The 14,103-nt window shown below is 36.0% G+C and overlaps 1 protein-coding gene across 1 annotated transcript; it reads left to right on the plus strand.

Moving 5' to 3' along the window:
• Positions 1-58: 58 nt before the first annotated feature.
• On the plus strand, positions 59-13,687 carry LOC138319068 (cap-specific mRNA (nucleoside-2'-O-)-methyltransferase 1-like). The gene is made up of 22 exons (XM_069261967.1): positions 59-212; positions 828-1,015; positions 1,442-1,603; positions 1,735-1,827; positions 2,106-2,177; positions 2,312-2,406; positions 3,917-3,989; positions 4,393-4,585; positions 4,763-4,881; positions 5,163-5,259; positions 5,614-5,746; positions 6,023-6,208; positions 8,071-8,127; positions 9,215-9,272; positions 9,591-9,659; positions 9,970-10,110; positions 10,700-10,828; positions 11,159-11,250; positions 11,371-11,487; positions 11,767-11,885; positions 12,178-12,286; positions 12,775-13,687. Exons 1-22 carry the CDS (start codon positions 191-193, stop codon positions 12,926-12,928), a joined length of 2,478 nt encoding a protein of 825 aa, XP_069118068.1. The 5' UTR covers positions 59-190; the 3' UTR covers positions 12,929-13,687.
• Positions 13,688-14,103: the final 416 nt, after the last annotated feature.

The following is a 14,103-nucleotide window of genomic DNA, read 5'->3' on the forward strand; positions in this document are numbered from 1 at the left end:
GGAAGGGAACCAGTCTAGACTGTCAACGCGTTAGAAAGTAGTCTCCCCTTCTGGTAGGTAGAGCTCTTTTTCAATGGAGATAAAATTACAGATGACCTCATTCTTTTTCCTACAACAACATTTGGCGCGCGTGGTCTTCATGTGAGGATTTAGATGCATTATACAGATACATAAACGGTTTTTGGCAGCAATGGCGAGTGTAAATCTGTCAGGTATATATGTTTCTCGTTGTTTCCCGTTCTTGCGAGAGACACATACCTTTTAAAAACGTTGCAATAGTATATTAACCTACCTGCGTTCTACTTTCGGTTTCACTTTATAAAACATGACATTATTGTTGTATACTATTATTTTTGGTATTATACTTTTTCATCCCATATGCATGTTTGTATACGTACCGTACATGAACGAGTGGTTTAAGCTTGTAGCATGTATGTATAGTAAAGAAACCCATGATACAAAAATGTAAATGATACATGCACATGACATGCACTATTCCAATAATATTGGACATCGATATTGAGAAAATTCTGATGGGTTAGACACGACGTAATGATCAAAAGTGTCTTCTCGTCGTGCTATACCTCTAACATTGTCGGAGTAGACATACACATGCAACCATTTGGGAATAATCCACAGTGTGTACATAAATGCAGACAGGTATCAAACATAGATACATAGCATTCAAGGGACAAAATGCCCTGCAAATTAGAGGTGTTATGAAATATCAAATAAATTGTGTCATGTTTAAACATTAACGCTACTGCAACTCTTGTTATTGCCAGCTTATAAAACAACGAATATTGAATTGTTGTTTTGGTGTATAGATTCTGACAGTGAAGAGGAGCGGCCAATGTTTGGAGGTAATACGGGGATGATGGGGTCATTTGTTCAGTCAAATAAGCATAAAATGGAGACCACAGGATCTGAAGGGGTCCATCTGGATGAACCACCACTGAAAAAAGCTAAAAGGGATAAAGGCAGCAGTTATACCGAGAAAGCTAAAAGAATGATGGTGAGTAAATCTTAAACACAACTGAGCATAAATCTATGATCTTATATTGAAGTACAAAGTTATTATTTCACTGAAGTCAAAATTCTACCCTTACTATAACCATATTTGGTTTTCAATATATTGCTTTAATTTTTATACCTGATTCAATCAATAGATACAATTACTTTCGCTGTAAGCTTTGATATTTCAAGTATTTGCATCTGCACAATATTACATAAATTATGTATAAACATTATATATTAAAATGATATCATACAGTATATTACACTTTTATGTTTATAAGGAAAGCTAAAAAAATATACCAATATGTATATTAAGAACCAGACAATACAACCAATTTAGCTGAAATGTCACTATTGTGTTGTTAAATTGCTTTTTAACATCGTTGTATGACATGTACATATTTATGTCTCATTCTGTTTTCAGGCATTAATGGGATACCAAGCAGGCAAAGGTTTAGGTAAAAATCAACAGGGCAGGACAGAAATTGTTGAGGCCTCAAAACAGAAAGGTCGGAGAGGGTTGGGTCTCCATCTGGCTGCTCTGGAGCCTGATGAGGATGCTGACTGGGATTTTGAGGCTGAGTCTGTAAGTACTGTATACAACATCTGTTATAGCAGGAGGAATTGACCCATGACATTATATACTTGATGCCTTTACTGTAAAGTTTAGTTAACTTCTATGTTTTGAGACAATAAAATTCTGTCATGTTTGATTAGATAACTATAGATGAAACAGTGGACTGGCTGCCACATTGTGATGAAGCTGTACCAGACATTGAGACACTGAGAGACTGGAAAGTTATAGGTCCAGTAAGTATCAGAAGATATGATGATTACAACAGTGTGAATGAAATAGAGATATTATAACTGTTTCATTTTCATCATTGTGATTCATATTGTGCCTATTTGCCAGTATGAGGAAATATTTTTGTATTATTTTATATGGTACAAAATGTTTAATAACAACTTCTAATAAATGTCACATGTGAACTAAGAATTGATATATCATATCTAAACTATTGCATGTTAACACTATAATGATCTGTGCTTACATTACACATGTATTGCACAAATATTTTGTTTTGTAGAAAAAACGAACGATTGATGATGAAACAAGGTTCTGTGATGAAGATGTTGTGAAAGGAATATTGAATAGTAAGGTGAGTGGATAAATTGCAATTGTTATACAAAATATGCAATCATTTACAACAAGACATGTCTCCAATTAAGCTTCCAATCATACTATATTTAATTTAGTAATTATGCTTATGTTCAGTCTGGGTTTTATTTATAGTCTGTGTTTGACCAACTTGAATCAGAAGAGATGAGAAGAGCGAGAACCAAGTCCAACCCTTACGAAACTATCAGAGGAGTGTTCTTCCAAAACAGGTGAGGCATTTCACTTATACTAGGTTTACACTATGTTCCCGGCGACCACGGTAGCCCCGTTTGCCAATACGTGGTGCGCCGTGGAATTTTGGCTATTTTTGTATTTGTATTCAAGTTGAGCTAGGTCTTGTGAAGTCTTGCCACGGTCTTTTACGGATTATGTGGTAGACCATGGATATAGGGGAAAGTGCTGTTCCCGGAGGTTAAAGGTACACTATGGCTTTAGCACGGTCTATTAAGGATACCACTACGTTCTCTCCTGGCCTGTTACGATCTGATGAGGTCTACTACGTTTTACACATTTTGATCGAACTCGAATATGTTTTTTCACTGTCCGCAAAGGTTTACTAGGATGAAAGTCTGATGCCGGGCATTTTGGAGCAACTGAAACAATATTTATTGCCGAATATGTCATTTCAAACACGTTTTAATTACAAAATTTGTTAAAAGCATATTTGTTATAAATATATAATTATTATAGCCAAGTGTTTCTACACAAATATTTTTTTTCTGTACTCATTTAATCTGCCTTTTGCAATAATAGCTTTGGTATAATTTGAGGGTTTAAATGTGTTTGATAATGACTATTTCTATTTATTAATACAAATAATTCAATGAAGTAGCAAATATGATACTCCATCATATTTTGCTTGTAACGTAAGACCGTAATAAGACATAACAAGCCGTTCCACGTCGGACTTTCAACCGCTACAAGCCGTGAGATGCCTTGACAGAACGCATCCAAACGGTTTTCATCCACCTTGGCTTGGCGTAAAAACCTTGATAAACCTATACAAAGCGGCACAAAACGTGCAGCCAATCTGCATCAACCGTGATAAAACGTGGAAAAAACGCAACAGAACGTCACAAAACTTGAAATCACCGCGAGATTCCGGGGAACGTGCTTGCTGCCCGTTCCACCACGGACTGTCATGAAGTTCTGTTATGGCCTCGTACGCACTGTTACATTTTGTTACGTCAATCCCGTTTTATTACGTCCTTTGGCGTTCACCATCTGTACCGTGACTGCCGTGGCAAATTTTTTGATAGTTTAAAAATCTGGCACGGCATCCACGGTAATCACGACCGCTTACGTTTGTCTATCACGTCCTTCTGCTCTGTCTCACATTGTTTGTGGTCACCACGTTTTGTCCATGGTGGCCTGAAATGGGGCTGCCGTGGCCGCGGGGAACATAGTGTAAACCTAGCATTACAAATGTACAATTTTAGGGTACGTAAATGCAGTATTGCCATGATAAAAAATTTTTTCAAGTTTTTACATATGTTTCATATAAAATAGAACACACATAATTTAAGATACATTTTATCATACATTTTATTTATTGGTCTTTTATTCCATCTTTAAAGTCAAAATGTGGTGAGGAAACAAAAGACTTTGTACCACCATCTTGAAATCCTTACCTCACCTCATTTTCCAATATATAACTTTGATAAATCCATTTTACTGGCTGGTCATCATATAGATTATAGATTTAATACTATGATATAGAGCTGCAATGAAGATGGCTAACATGGATGCTGTGTTGGATTTCATGTTTACAAAGCCAGAGACAGTGGATGGGGTAAGTATATATATATTGTCTCCGCTTATTACACTTCACATTATATGTAGCTAATAATTGTAATTCTATTACTATAGCTATAAGTATATGTAAATAGGATAAGGAAATATGTGTAGAACCTGGTCAATTTATCAAAGATGTATTTCTACAGATGAAACTAAGCAAGCTTAAAACCCTACTCTAACTTATTGGGGCTAATATTGCAAAGTAATAGTCAAGATGTCCCAACTTTGTCCTCATCACTTGATTTCATGTACTCATGCAGGTTTTTATATGCATATATGGACAAACCTGGTCCTGCATGCATGCCCTTAAATGACCATGACTATTTGTGATAGGATAGCAATTACAAAATAGATATATCATTTAGTAAATTATTTACTATTTACATATATATGCCTAGAAATCTCTCATCAATCCTGGAGAATTACTCTACTTCGCTGATGTTTGTGCGGGTCCTGGTGGGTTCAGTGAGTACATTCTGTGGAGGACGAAAGGGGATGCTAAAGGCTTTGGAATGACCCTTAAAGGTGCCTGTGATTTCAAGTTGGAGGAATTCTTTGCTGGTCCTGCAGAGATGTTTGAACCTCACTACGGTAAACCTTTCAAAATAATGTTTGATTCATCTAAACATTTTGTATTACAGTACATATGGTGTATGTGAAAATATTTATACAACTGTATATGACTTAATCCGGCCGCATGTCGTTTAAAATATTGAGTATCATTCACATTATCAAGGTATTTACATATATATTTTGACATGTTGACAGGTGTTGGAGGTATGGGAGGAGATGGTGACATTTTTAACCCTAATAATCAGGCTGAGTTCATCAAGTTTGTACATGAAAGCACAGAAGGGATAGGAGTCCATTTTGTCATGGCAGATGGAGTGAGTTTTCTAAATTCTAGAGAAATTTGTCCTAGGCATAGTAGTAAAGACTGACAAGATTTTGATATACTAGACAATTGGGAAAATATCTCAAAACCATATTGATTAAAAACAAAATTACAGAGCTAGAAAATATCTATGAAATATAAACAAATCTTCAACAGACTGAATTACTAGAGAAACTGTTTTGTTGCCACACCAAGCGTAATGGTTGTATAACCTACAGCTAATGCAATGAAATACAGTACATACAATAATCAATGATCACATCAACCTTTCAGGGGTTTTCAGTGGAGGGACAGGAAAATATCCAAGAAATTCTCTCAAAGCAGTTATATTTATGTCAGTTCCTAGTGGCTATATCTATCATCAGAACAGGTAGGTTTGGACAGAAATTATACTGAATATTCAAAGTTTTTGAAACGTTTTGATATCATTGCTAAACCCAAAGCATGTGTACTGTTACATGGTAGAAATTTTAGGTTATTGTCTAGAATTATCTGTTTACCTTTTCATTGTTTAAAGAGGATTATTTGTGGTTGAAATTTCAAAAGTCTTGAAGATGTTAGGAGATGACTTGTTTGACAGTGCAGATGATTTGATCATCTTGGTTTCATTGTCATAATATATAGGCACATAGCTATTGTTATTGAAAATACACAGGTACATGTATACATCTTATGTATTTCAAAACTTCTAAAAAATTGACATGATATTTTGTTTTTGTTTCAGGTGGTCACTTTGTTTGTAAGCTGTTTGACCTTTTTACACCATTTAGTATGGGTCTGATATATTTGATGTATCGGATATTTGACGGTGTGTCTATATTTAAGCCTGTCACAAGCAGACCAGCTAATTCAGAAAGGTACACTGTCCACTTAATGATTATACTAATTTTGATTGAATTGATTGCTTTGAATTTATTATTTATTAAAGGATCACAGTACTCAGCAATTTGCTAAAAGACTGAATATATTTACATCAATCAAGAGGCTGATCAGATACTTCCAGATGACTTTGGCTGTAGAGTGATATGAATTTGGTTGAATTGTTAAATAATAGACTTTGATTAAATAAAACTTATTACTAGTAATTACTTTAACTATAGAAAATGAATTTCCTATGTATGATACTTTTATAGGTACATAGTGTGTCGGAATCTCCGAGAGGATAGAGAACCTGTTCGGCAGTACATGCATGAGATCAACTTGGACCTGAATAAGTTCATGTCGACCACATCTGTGACAGATGTAAACGAGATTGTACCACACTCCGTACTGGAGGATGACGGGGAATTCTTCCAGTACATGTATGAATCCAATGTGCTGTAAGTATAACTCTGTAGTCATTATAGACATATTGTAAACTTAACCAAACTCTAAAGCAATATAAATCCTGAAAAGCGCTCATTTATATCTGACTTGATCACTCTAGTACATCTACAACAAGTTTACAAGAGAAAGCATTTACATTCATTTTTAGCCCACCATCATCAGAAGGTGGGCTATTCAAATCGCTTTTTGTCCGTGGTCCGTGGTCCGTCCGTCCGTTAACAATTCTTGTTATCGCTATTTCTCAGAAAGTACTGAAGGGATCTGTCTCAAATTTCATATGCAGGTTCCCCTAGGGCCCTAGTTGTGCATATTGCGTTTTGGGACCAATCGGTCAACAAGATGGCCGCCAGGCAGCCATCTTGGATTTTGATACTTAAAGTTTGTTATCACTATTTCTCAGAAAGTACTGAAGGGATCTGTCTCAAATTTCATATGTAGGTTCCCCTAGGGCCCTAGTTGTGCATATTGCATTTTGGGACAAATCGGTCAACAATATGGCCGCCAGTCAGCTATCTTGGATTTTGATAGTTAAAGTTTGTTATCGCTATTTCTCAGAAAGTACTGAAGGGATCTTTCTCAAATTTCATGTGTAGGTTCCCCTAGGGCTCTAGTTGTGCATATTTCGTTTTGGGACCGATCGGTCAACAAGATGGCCGCCAGGCAGCCATCTTGGATTTTGATAGTTAAAGATTGTTATCGCTATATCTCACAAAGTACTGAAGGGATCTGTCTCAAATTTCATAGGTAGGTTCCCCTCGGGCTCTAGTTGTGCATATTGCGTTTTGGGACCGACCGGTCAACAAGATGGCCGCCAGGCAGCCATCTTGGATTTTGATAGTTAAAGTTTGTTATCGCTATTTCTCAGAAAGTACTGAAGGGATCTTTCTCAAATTTCATATGTAGGTTCCCCTAGGGCTCTAGTTGTGCATATTGCGTTTTGGGACCGATCGGTCAACAAGATGGCCGCCAGGCAGCCATCTTGGATTTTGATAGTTAAAGATTGTTATCGCTATTTCTCAGAAAGTACTGAAGGGATCTTTCTCAAATTTCATATGTAGGTTCCCCTAGGGCTCTAGTTGTGCATATTGCGTTTTGGGACCGACCGGTCAACAAGATGGCCGCCAGGCAGCCATCTTGGATTTTGACAGTTAAAGTTTGTTATCGCTATTTCTCAGAAAGTACTGAAGGGATCTTTCTCAAATTTCATATGTAGGTTCCCCTAGGGCTCTTGTTGTGCATATTGCGTTTTGGGACCGACTGGTCAACAAGATGGCCGCCAGGCAGCCATCTTGGATTTTGATAGTTAAAGATTGTTATCGCTATATCTCACAAAGAACTGAAGGGATCTTTCTCAAATTTCATATGTAGGGTTCCCTAGGGATCTTGTTGTGCATAATGCGTTTTTGGATCGATCGGTCAACAAAATGGCTGCCAGGCTGCCATCTTTGATTTTGACAGTTAAAATTTGTTATCGCTATTTCTCAGAAAGTATTGAATGAATCTGTCTCAAATTTCATATATAGGTTCCCCTAGGGCCCCAGTTGTGCATATTTCGATTTGGGACCGATCGATCAACAAGATGGCCGCCAAGGAGCCATCTTGGATTTTGATAGTTGAAGTTTGTTTCTGCTATTGCTCAGAAAGTACTGAAGCGATTTGTCTCAAATTTTATATATAGTATGTTTGCAAAAGTTTGAAAAGCAGAGAAAAGATCCCTCTTTCCATTGTCAGACATAGATAATTTTTTGGTGGGCGCCAAGATCCCTCTGGGATCTCTTGTATATTTACTTTAAAGTGTAAATCATCTAATTATTTTTTATATATATAAAACAGATCTTTTTTTTCTCTTTTTTAGTCTTGGTAGACTTCAGATCACAAGTCTCAAAAAGATACAGACATTTACACAGAACAGGTGAGAGAATTGTCTTATTTCACATGTGACAATTGGCTGCCGACAACAAGTGAATGCAGTTACATTTTGCGTCTCCTTTTAATTAGCTTGTTGATCAGTCAATGAACAGGGATATCCTTTGATCTACATTGTCAAAATGCCCGTTCCATGTGGCTGAGTAAGAGCTGAAATATTTCATTACAATAAGTATGTGTCAGAAAATACCCAAGTGAACCAGTTTAAACTAGTACAACATGAATCTGTTAATAATTAATCTAATATGGAAGTCTTGGAACAAGTGTACCTGTTAAGCTAGACTCCCAACTATATGTTTACTTAGAACATGTGTACCTGTTAAGTTAGACTCTCAACTCTATGTTTACTTAGAACAAGTGTACCTGTTAAATTAGGCTCTCAACTCTATGTTTACTTAGAACAAGTGTACCTGTTAAATTAGGCTCTCAACTCTATGTATACTTAGAACAAGTGTACCTGTTAAATTAGGCTCTCAACTCTATGTTTACTTAGAACATGTGTACCTGTTGAGTTAGGCTCTCAACTCTATGTTTACTTAGAACAAGAGTACCTGTTGAGTTAGGCTCTCAACTCTATGTTTACTTAGAACATGTGTACCTGTTAAGTTAGGCTCTCAACTCTATGTATACTTAGAACATGTGTACCTGTTAAGTGAGGCTCTCAACTCTATGTTTACTTAGAACATGTGTACCTGTTAAGTGAGGCTCTCAACTCTATGTTTACTTAGAACATGTGTACCTGTTAAGTGAGGCTCTCAACTCTATGTTTACTTAGAACATGTGTACCTGTTAAGTTAGGCTCTCAACTCTATGTTTACTTAGAACAAGTGTACATGTTGAGTTAGGCTCTCAACTCTATGTTTACTTAGAACATGTGTACCTGTTAAGTGAGACTCTCAACTCTATGTTTACTTAGAACAAGTGTACATGTTGAGTTAGGCTCTAAACTCTATGTGTATTGCTAGCTGGTGTCCGTATGATTTCATTGTCTTTAATGAGCCATTTACTTGTAATGTCCTAATTTTTTCTTGGTAACGCACTGTTGACACAGACTGTTGTCAATTCTCTTCCAGTGATCTGTATGAGGGGCGTCAGTCTAATATCCGTCAGCAGTGTTTGGAGCGATGGCAGGTGTGTATCTCTTATTTCTTAGCCAGTAGAGAGACACACCAAAAGGTTATCATATACATACCAAAAGTAATAATAGTTGTAAGGTTTTGATTTTTCATGGCTTCAAAGGCAAATCCTTGATACAAGTCACTTAACTGTACTTCAGATGTGATAAACATCAAATTAGTCTATAGTAAATGGTTAATGAGGTCGTCAGAATCAAGATAGAAAATTGAGAATCATTTTTATTAACATCTGTGAAGTGATATACAATAAATCATATACAGTATATTAATATTTGAAATGTTCAGTTGTCTTTTTGTACTCCTTAACACACAGGTACCAGATGAAGTGAGGTCTGCCCCAAGTAAAGAGGATCCATCTAGGAAGTTTAAGGAGCTCACACAGGTAATCATTTGTACCCAGTACTTTTCCTTTAAGCCTGTCAGAAGTTTCCTGTTATCAATCTCTCAATGATGACAAATGTAACAATAAATCATTTGAGGTGATAAATTTAGTGCTTTGCAATTCGTTAATAAATAAACTATGATAGAAGGATTTTTCTGGCTGTTAAAAGGATATGAAAAACCGCTTTAGACACCACCGTAACATTATACCAGTAGATCACCATCCTCATGATAGACAGTAGTCTACTACAACATACAAGACAAAAACTTTGATTAAGATGTCCTTGGAATACATTTTCCTCCTTGTTTAGGATGACGACGAGGATTTCTTTGAGCAGTCTGTTGAACATTTAACCCATGAAAGTCTTGCAGCTATAAAAACTCCCTACGACTACCGATGTTACGTTGTTGGAGGACTGGAGAGGAAGAGATGGTACATCCTGGGGTTAGGGGTATGTACTAAGTGTTCCTATGTTTGTTGCTACCTTCTTTTATGCACCATTTAACTGGAGTTATACCCCCTTACTGTGGTCTTGTTTGGACAGGTTCTGCACATTGTGTGATATCATTTTGTCATCTGACCTGAAGGGTCAGTGTTGTTATTTTTTGGGTTGATCGGATATCCAAGATGGTCGCCACAGCCGCCATCTTGAAAACACATTTTGAACTTCTCAAGTTTTCTCAGTGCAATTTGGCTGAATTACATGAAATAATCCTGACAAAATTTTGTTATTTTTCGGCTTGGTCCTAAATCCAAGTTGGAGGCTGTGGCTGCCATCTCGAAAACACATTTTTAACTCCTTCTCAACTTGCCTGAAATGATCCTGATATGAAGTGTTGTTACATCGTTACATCTTTGGTCGATCCCAAATAGAAGATGGCTACCAAGACACCATATCTAATTAATTTCCTATATGACTATTGCCAAGGTAGTCAGATGACGGATAAGGCCTTTGGACCTCTTGTTTGAGATATAATGTTTAATAGTCATACGTGTCTTATGTGTGCATTTTTATTTGATTTTCATTTTGATTTTTACAGCGTTCCCATGTTTTTAAATGGGATGGTAACCCTAAAGTTAAGTGGAGAAAGTTAGATGAAAATATGCGGATAGAACTTCCCAACAAAACTCTCATTGAGGTGGAGTTTGTTCAAGAACTAAAAGGGGAGGTAAGTTTTTTAGTTTTCCTTGAACGTCCCAGTGAGATATAATACGTTTGGATTGTCTTTTCAACAAATTATCACATTTTACTTTTATTATTAAGAAAACACAAAGTTTGAATAGATTTGTATTGACCTATATGTATTCCCATGATATTATGCTATGTGGTAGGATTATACCGTTATTAAGCTATAGCTACGTTATAAAGCACACCAACACATGTACAATGTACTTTTTGCAATTATTGTTAGTGAAATATACATTATATTAAAGATTCAGTCTAATATGGTCAGGTAAAATATATTATCAGTATTTTATATTATGTTTGACTTTGACAGGGTATGGGACAGAAGAGACTGATGACACTACATGCCCTTGATGCTTTGTATCTGTATGGCAAGGATGTAAGGAGCCTCCACTTTAACGAGCGGTAAGTAGGTTTGATGGCCGAGTTATGTAAATTTATAAAGCACAATGTTATGGATCAATATCAAGATAATTAGATATATTTATGACTTTATTGAATTTTTTTTTTATTTGAACTCATTAGGATAGAAAAGCTGAAGAGATTTGTGAAGTCTATCAACAAGCCGACTCGGACAGATCTAGTCCAGATTGTTGTACCAAATATCTTTAGACTAGAACACATTGAACAGATATTTGAAAGGTGAGATTGATTGATATATATGTTGTCATATGTTCTGTTATAGTTGACTTACAATTCTAGTATTATATAATATTTATTTTCAATTCCATTTTGTTTGGTGAGTGTCACTGGTAAGTTGCTTTGAAGTTTAGCCAACCAGTGATCCAGATGAGTGTGTGGTACATATAAAACAATTTAGCTATATATATTGCAATAAAACTCAACACTAATTGCTCTATATTTTTGAGTTGTCATGATAACACTGGAATACCTATCATTAAGTTGCTATTTTGTTTGTAGATTGGCAATGAAGAAGGTGAAGGGATCAAGTCAGCCCAGACTTTGTTATTCACCACCCGACAGACCAGATGGTCGCAGCTTCTTACCTACAGGTGTCTGCTTCGTAAAGACATGCAAAGGTGGGTTCTTATGGAACGGAAGGTTTAGTAAGTTATGATAAAATATCATACAGTTAAGACTGAGCTTCAGGTGATAGAAATGCTAGGTGTAGTAATGAGAACATTTTGTTGTTCTATTTGTAGATTCTTTTAATATTAGTGTACATGTTTTTTAAATGATGAAAAAATTTCTAATTTTTTGTACTGTTTTAAAAATAAATGTTTCATTAAGAATGAAATTGAAAAATAAAGTTTTCATTTTGATGCCTTTCACTGCCGCTATTGAATGTATGTGTTTCTAATTTCTCGTCAGACCCATGGACAATTGCATTAAGTAGATCTCAGGGCAGGAAATATTTCTATAACCTCTTCACAAGAGAGTCAAAGTTTGAAATCCCTAGAGAAAGTATAGCCACTGTGAGGTAAGTTATTTAATACAAGTGTTGTCATTATACCCATACCAGTTATATTGCATTAATTGGCTATATGATGTAAATGCTCAACAAGTTATGAAATTGCCAATGGCAAACAATCATGCCGAATTTGATCAGATAATTTTTTATGTTGATACTTCATTAACAAGGGCAATACTATGAAATTGACAATATGTCACCTATGGCCTTTAACTCCTAGATGTTCAGATAAATAAAATGTCCAAGGTATAATTGGATACTAGTATGGCCAGAATGGGAAGGGAATTTCCCCCAAATCAACCAGTCATTACATACTTCCATTCATCATACTAGATTCTAATGCCGTGGTTCTCTCGTAATTACTTTGATGCAAATATTGTTATATTTATTTTAGGTACATTTTACATTTGCTTTATTTCCTATAACTAAGTTGAAAGTTTTAGCATGCGATGTCCACCTTGACAAGTCTGGTATAGTGAGTGATTATTTAAACACAGGGACACCAAACTGAACACGTGCTGGTGGGTGTGGGAGGAAGGAGTGAAGATCCACGACAGTCAGATGTTCCGTCCTGACCCAGATAAAGTATCCAGAGACGATTTGATCGGTGCCATCCACGGACTGTTAGAGAAGCTTACTGGTCAGCGGTGATCACTTAAACTAAAATCTCTGATTAAACGATATAAGAACTGAGACCATGTTCCTTAGGATGGACAGACTCCACATTAACACAGTGTTCACTTATGGCCTATGACAGTAACTGTGGCAGTAACAGTTACATCAAATGCAGTCATCACCGATTGGTGAATGAGGTCAGATGGTGAATACTTACCATGAACTCAACTGCAAAGTTGAAAGCTTCTTGATGTCACGAATGGAATTGTCCAACAGTACCGGTGATATTCTGGGAGCTGAAATGATGTTGGAGATGTCACGAAACATATTTACGATATTGATAATTAGTCTGTTTATCTTCCACGCACCAATCTCGTTTATGAATGTGAGTTAACCAAAACCTTCCCTGTGTGTAATAGTGATTGTGCGGGGTTTTATGTTGTGACAAATACTCCCAAACTAAAGTAGTGCCAAGGACAAATGTTTTGCAGGAATACGAAATAGTCAATGGTAGACATGCACCGATCCAGGAGTTAAAGGTCCAATTCGTAATCCTATGGAATGGGACTTCGTTAATATGTTAACATTTACTCCTTGTACGGCAATGAAATTGTTACATGTAATTAGTAGATTGCCCAATACTCAATTTTGGGTATGGATGTTTGTTAAGATATTGTCCGTTAGTGTCGTATATTAAGTTTAGATATTAGTAATTAAATAAACACTTTCCGTGTTAGGGGAATTGTACGTGAATGAGATTAAGGGGATTAAGTAAAATGTCAATTCTTCAAAGTGTTTGATTGTTATTAGTTGTTTATTTTTTTATCATTATTATACCATCATTTGAAACCTGATAATCATGAATTAAATAGATGGTTTTGACATAACACGTGCTATATAGAGTGCATGCTTTTTGCGTATTAATTGTGGAATTTTCAAAATATTTGTATGGTTGTTGAATACATGTTTTTAATAGATTTTAATACCAATTCAGTGGAGCTTGTTTGAGTTGGCTGCTTGGTTGGTTTATTTGCTTGCGTCCTATTAACATTTACCGTCATTTAAGGACGACCTCCCCTGTATAAAATGAGTTGTATGTATGGATGTCTATATACAATGTATTTAGGGAAGCTGTGGTATCTTCGTGTTACGTCTCTTTGCAATATTGGAAACTTTTGACCATTTCATAGGGCTGTCACACCGAAGCGTAC

Source organism: Argopecten irradians, chromosome 3, assembly GCF_041381155.1.
Source record: "Argopecten irradians isolate NY chromosome 3, Ai_NY, whole genome shotgun sequence".
Classification (NCBI taxonomy): Eukaryota; Metazoa; Mollusca; class Bivalvia; order Pectinida; family Pectinidae; genus Argopecten; species Argopecten irradians.

Coding starts and splice junctions, on each gene's coding strand:
- LOC138319068 (XM_069261967.1), top strand. CDS start 191: ATGGCGAGTGTAAATCTGTCAG. Junction 9,660..9,969: donor AGTTTAAGGAGCTCACACAG/GTAATCATTTGT, acceptor CTCCTTGTTTAG/GATGACGACGAGGATTTCTT. Junction 11,251..11,370: donor AGCCTCCACTTTAACGAGCG/GTAAGTAGGTTT, acceptor TGAACTCATTAG/GATAGAAAAGCTGAAGAGAT.